General features: G+C 55.4%; 1 protein-coding gene and 1 non-coding gene across 2 annotated transcripts; both read left to right on the forward strand.

Moving 5' to 3' along the window:
- Positions 1–3,101: 3,101 nt before the first annotated feature.
- LBRM_30_snoRNA1 lies at positions 3,102–3,187 on the forward strand. The gene has a single exon (XR_001182261.1). It is a non-coding gene (small nucleolar RNA).
- A 1,258-nt stretch (positions 3,188–4,445) lies between these two features.
- On the forward strand, positions 4,446–5,558 carry LBRM_30_1650 (conserved hypothetical protein; the record flags this gene model as incomplete). The annotated part of the gene is made up of 1 exon (XM_001566744.2): positions 4,446–5,558. The coding sequence occupies one exon, from the start codon at positions 4,446–4,448 to the stop codon at positions 5,556–5,558; it is 1,113 nt and encodes a 370-aa protein (XP_001566794.2).
- Positions 5,559–6,320: the final 762 nt, after the last annotated feature.

Genomic DNA, 6,320 nt, shown 5'->3' on the forward strand with positions numbered 1-6,320 from the left:
CCGACGCCACTTTCCACCGCCTCTGCGACCGAGGACAATCTCGAGGAGAGAGCGCGCCTTGCAAAGCCCACAGCGTTCGCCTTTGGTCAGTTGCCAGAGCCGCGCGCGTTTCACCGCATGGCGGTCATCGAAGACGGCACGGTGGTTCTCGTTGGTGGCCGAAGTGTGGAGAACGCAGCGGTGAGTCAGCCTGTCCTGACGTTGGCGCCGGAGGTGTGGCGGCGCGCATCCAAGGTATGGGGATGCGCCGGTGGCATTGCTGCTGATGCTACAGCATCACCTGCCTGCAAGAGCAACGGAGCCGAGCCTCAGAGCGAAAATTGGTGCTCTCTGACGAGTGGCGAGGACGAGGCTGACACAGCCGCGGCAGATGACCCTGATGCGCTATCTTTTCAGTGGCTGCCAGTGGCGTTTGACAGCTCTACAGCCGCGTCGTCGTCTACCGCGCTCCGCGCAGTCACTGCACTACCGAGCGAGATGGGTGATGTGGCAGTGGCTGCCACCAGTCACGGCAGTCGCGTGGTGGTTATGGGGCAGGTCTCGCAGCCGTGCCAGGAGGTGAAGCTCTACTTGCTGGACTTTGAAGTGGTCGCGGCATCCACCTTAACCGATCGTCGCCATGGGTCGCGTAACATCAGTGCCGGGGAACAGCTCCCCACTGGCACGCGGCGTGTTCGGTGCCAGGAGGTGGTTCTCTTCGTCGGCGCCGTGCCGAATCGCGTGGTGGGTATTACTTTACACGTATACAACGATTACCTCTTCGTGATTGGCGGCTGCACGGTTGACAAGTCCAGACCGGAGCCGTACAAACTATGCGGGCCCCTACGTATCCTCCTTGAGTGACGGCGCTGTCCCCCCTCTCTACCACCTTGTTCGTGCTCGGAAACCCTAATCGATCGGTGTCTGAGCCTGACATGAGCGATGCGTTTTTCCTTTTCCCTTTTCCTCATTTTGTGTGCTTCAGTATCAATACTTGTGGGTTCGGTGATGACGACTCTCTCCTCTCGGCTTATGCGTGCAGGTGCGCCGCAAGCGGGGAAAAAAAGTACCTTCGCCATCCTCACTGCTGCGCGTATGCATTCTCCTTATGTTTACGAGGTCTGTGGCGCTTGCTGGGCCATGGACTTCCCTCCGCGGTTCTTCCCCCTTCCGCTTCGGTTCGCTATGGCACTGTTTTGTTGCCGTTGTCCGTTCAATTTGCCTTCTGTTCTCTGCGCTCTTTGTTGTTGTCGTCGTGCGCTCTCCTTTTGCTTTCCTGCTCTTCTCCACCCGCTGAACACGGAGAGCCGAGGGGAATGACGACGACAATGACGCTTATATCTTACGCGAAGAGAGACAGCAAAAAAAACGCTTGCTGCTGCCTAGTTCAGCTGGCCTCCCCCTCCAAAAAATTGCCTATACGCGCGAGAGCAAACAGCCAAAGCAGGCCTCCGTACTCCGTCTCCACTCGCTTCCTCTCTCACAGTGGACTTTGGGATGATGTCTTCCTCACGTTCTCTTCTCTGTGTTGCTCGGTTTTACTTTTCGCCTTTGGAGGCGTGTTACGGAATTACTGAGTAGGCATGGCTGAACAAGTGAAGGAGGCTGTCTCCGTGTCTCGCAGCGATGCGCGAGGGTTTAGAGCTGCAAAGAGACAAACAAGTGGCACTCCGCATGCATTGCACTCTTGGATGCTTTTCGCGCGCGTGCATGTGTATCTAGCCATGTATGGCCACCACATATACTGCAGAATCGCACCTCACTCTCAACACTGCAGCACAGTTGGTGGAAGCTGTCCTTGATGAGCTTCGCTGCGATGCGGCAGTCCATGCGGTTTCTCGCTTACTCGTCTTGTTGCTCCTCTCACCTACGCTTCTTTGTTGCTCGGGGACAAAAAATTGCTTTCGGTTTAGCACACAAATACTGAGGCGCCCATAATGAACACATGGACCGACACACTGAGCGGTCCTGTGACGCTAGCGGTCTTGCTGGCGGGCTCTCTTTGATCTTTCTGCCTCCTACGGCTGCTTCTGCCTGTGCCCTCTCCGTCAGTGGCGGTATCCCGGAGCTTCGGAAATCGAGTCTTGTCTGTTTCTTTCCTCCTCAATTGGGCGAAATCTAAAGACATGTGACTCTATGTCATGTCACTCGATCTGTCTGTCTGCGATCTCAGCACAGTTCGAAGGCCGTCATTCTTTGTATAACATGTAGAATGCAATCGGTTCAAAATCTCTGCTAGAGTGTGCCATGATAGCATCCATTGCGTTGCCTGCATCACGAGACTGTCAAGGGCAACCAGGATGATGCCACACGCGCGTAGGCTTTCGTCCGTGCGGGAGTGAGAGCGGTCGCTTGACAGGGCGAGTGGTGTGCTGCTGGTTGAGCAGAGTCGTTCAACATCTCGTGCTACGGTGAGCCACTGCCAGCTGCAAATGCAGCTCTGCTCTTTTTTTTTTTCCTCTCTGTGCTGTTTTGTAGTTTCTTTCGGTGTCGGCATAGCTCGAAGGTCATCATCGTTTTACTACTTCATCGTAGGGTGCTTTAGGCTCACAGTCTGTGCGAGATGGGCCGTCATGCCTTTTCGGTCCTTTGAGCGAGGATGAGGACGGGATACGGATTGTCTTCACGTGCTGGAAGCCCGGAGAACAACTGCCTTGCTGCTAGAGGAGACGAGAAGTGTTTGTGCTTGCGTACATCTCATGTATGCGTCACTACAATGTGCTCCCTTCGCCCCCCTCCTTTCTTTCTCTTATGGCTCAGTGCAATGGAGATTTGAGAAGGAAGGCGGGGGGTGGGAGGCGTCGTGCCTCTCTGCCTCCTCCCCTAGCCTGCGCACCCCCAGGCTCGACCAGACGACTTCTTCTTTTCGAATGTCTGTCGATGACCGGCCTCGGCCTGCAATGAGAAGCAGCGTAGAGGAGCCCTTTAGCTGCGAAGCGGCTATGAGGAGTAGAGAGGGCGGCTGAGGAATAGGATGCAGGATGAGCCGCCCCGAAGTGCCGGGAGAGGGAAGCAGCAAACTGCGTGAGTGTTAAGTCTCGGTAATTCGTGTCTGTAACAGGCGTGGAGCGAGGAAGAACGATCTTCAGCGTCTTTGCTGCTCCCCGCTTAGGTGGAACCGATGATGATTTCAATCCTTTGAATGTTCTTCGATCGCAGCCTTTTGGCTGTCATGAGAAGCTTTATTGATGAACCCTTTAACTCTGAGGTTGTTACGAGCGCATCCCAAGGAAGGCGAGGGGCACACATACGCAGACAGGTAGAGGAGAAAGGGGGGAATGCGGCGCCCCTGTGAAATGAGGTCCCCACGTCTCTCTTTCTCTCGATCCCCGCCACTGCAAACCTCTCCCCCTCCCCCACGGCATGCCTTTCAAGTTCTGCAGCAGTGCAGCTTGCATCTGGGCCACTTGCCGACTGCGCGCTTGGTGTGCTCTGGTGCTGTTGACTCGATTCATTCGGCGAGCACAGCTTGAACAGAAGGAAGGTATGGTGTCCGGCGCCCGCCGTATGGGGGTTCCCAGTGCCATCTTGCTGGCAGCGTTATCGCTGTTGCACAAGGTGGTATTATGTGGCACTTTCATCTTTTTCCCCCTTTTGAGCAACGGACCGCGCTTGCCCAGTGTAACGAGTTGATGCGCTCCTCGTACCCTCGCCTCGGTCTCACACAGACAGGTTGGTCTGTTTCACCAGCATGAATCACCGAAAGAGACAAACAAGTGGCAGCCAACTGAAGGGGGGAGGGGCGAGGAAAAGCTCCACAGGAGGAGGAGAATCAGTAACATCAACACAGAACATGGTGCTCCTGTATGCGCCTTCTTGTGTAGCGTGTAAGCTGTGCCGGCTGTCTTGTCACTCCCTTTCCGCATCACATCCCCATTCCCCAAGACGTTTGCAGATGAGGCGCTTTTCTTTTGCAATGAAAAAGCTTTATGAAGTCCCTCAGTATCCATTCTGGAGAGGCAGCCGAAGAAGACGAGCAGGCGCACACGTGACAGGCACAAACACACGCCCACGTGCATTCCGTAGTGCCCTCATGTGAGGTTTTACGTGGATTGTACGTCTTTCATTGCCTGCGCACTGCTCGACTTATCTGGCCCCTTTTCGTTGAAACATTTTGTTTACTGTGCTTCTCTCCTCCCTTCTGGACTTTTGTTCTTACCCGGTGGTGTTTACTTTTCTTCCCTCGTGCGGTTGTTGTGATTTGCCTTGACTTGGCAACGGCTGGACAACACAACGTACCACCCTCCTGCTCACTCCCCTCCTCCCACACCCCTGCTCACTCCGATGTCGACATCGCAAAGGAAGCGAAGGTGATCGAAGAACTCACTTCTGCACTCGAGGGTGAGTTCTCCTTTGACGTACAGGCGATCGCAGACACCCATCTCTCCCCCCCCCCCCACACACACAGGAGCTTGCAGACAGATCAAAAGACAGTGGAGGGGCTTGTAACAACGAAATCTGCCGCAATGTTTTGCTGTCCGACAGTCCGCGCCGTGACGCCAGCTTTTTTTGCGGCAGTCCTGTGCGTATGGGCGCTAGCAACGCCGTCAGCAGCGGGCAAGGCAGCACCCTTCAAAAATGGCGACTTTTCTGTTCCGCTCTTCGAGCAGTTCTTCGCGCAGCCGTTCCAGGTAAGCGTAATGACACAGTCGTATGGCGTCTTCAACGCAACTCTGCGCATGCACGCCTCTCTCAACTTCCCGGAGAGGGTGTTGGGTGAGCTGATACCAATCGGCGATCCGAAGCTCAACAGCCAGAGGCAGACTCTACTCCCGCACTTTCAACGCGCCCGTGATGTAGAGGATGAAAAACTTTCCCATCTTCCATTTTCCATGGCGGCCGGCCTTGGAAGCGCGAAGAGTCCACGGAAGGGCGGAGCCGACGAGAGCGGTAGCCGCGAGTTTGCTGTCACCGGAATCAAGGAGCGTCCATCGCTGCTCATGGTGGACCTGCACCTACAGCACAGCGATGCGATGCAGGGCACGGCAAGCGTTTTCTACCTGCCGGCGGAGTTGATGGCGCTGCGTGCGCAGCGCGAGGGCATGAGAGAGGGTAGCATGCCGCCGTCTGCGACGGTGGCGTTTGAATTCCGCCCCGAAGTGGAGCATATGACCGGCAACCCACTCAGTGACGTGAATGCCCTTGCACACGTCTCGCATGCCATTGTGACCATGGGAGGCCAAGGCAACGCTCACAAGTCGTCCAGTGCAGTCAGCGAAGAAGTCGATAAGGCGTCGGGGGTGACGACTGGTCAGGGTGCCATTATCTTCCGCTGGATCACTGAGCACGAATTCTCGGCTCATATGGTGATCCCTATCGCGAATAAGGCTGGTACAACATCGATGCGCATGGAGCGGGTTTGGGTCTACGGCTACACCACTCCTTCAAGGAGTGTGTTTGACCGCAAGCAGCCCGAGTTGCCATGGTACAACACGTACATGATGATCGGTGCGGGTCTCTTGGGGTTCGTTGTGCAGGTTATCTCCGGTATTGCAGAGGGCAAGAGGCGCGCACAGGAGGCAGCCAAGCTAGAGGCGCAGCTTCTTGGGAGAGAGTGCAGCAGCACGAAAAAGAAGTAAAAGGTGACCAGTGATGATGCAAAACGCGTAGCGCGAGAACTAGGAAAAGGTGATCGCACGCGAAAGTGAGGGAGGTGCAAATGCTGGGTGGCGTATACGCGTCTCTCTTCCTCTTACCCTTCACCCCCTGCTGGGGCCCATCTCTGTCACGTGACTCTCCCTGTGCGTGTATGGAAACCGGAAGAGAAGAGCGCGCTCGCGTACGCTTTCCATGACCTATGTGGGTGTGTCTCTTCTTTTTCTTTCATCGGCATCTACCTAATGTGGACATCTGCGTCTCTAACGCGGCATACCAGAGAAGACATTGCAGACACGGCTGTATGCACAGCACCACTTTGGTTGTTGGTGCTCTTGCTCTCTCTCTCTCCCTCTAAGGATATCTGTGGACAGCCTCTTCAAGGGCGGATGCCCAGACGAGCGCGCACCCGCACCCCGCCCATATCTTTCTCTCTTTTCTTAGTCTGGGAGGAATGGAAGGGGCAGTGGCAGCGGCAGAGACAGAGAGGTAACCGGTGTCTGCTCACCTAGCCGCAACGCAGTCTTTACTGCTGTCGGACTCAATTTTGTTTGGTCGTTCTATCCAAGGCCTTACCTCCACCACTCGTTCTTTTTCCCCTCAACATACTTTGCGTCTCTTTCCCCAAAGTTTTCCGCTTTCCAATACGGGGCAGGCGCATCTGACGAGGGAAGAGGGCGGAAGAGACAGACCCTTTTTTCTTTTGTTTCTCATGTCTTGTACGGTCTAACCCCCAGCAGGATATC

The sequence above is a fragment of the Leishmania braziliensis genome, chromosome 30, assembly GCF_000002845.2.
Source record: "Leishmania braziliensis MHOM/BR/75/M2904 complete genome, chromosome 30".
In the NCBI taxonomy this organism is placed as follows: Eukaryota; Euglenozoa; class Kinetoplastea; order Trypanosomatida; family Trypanosomatidae; genus Leishmania; species Leishmania braziliensis.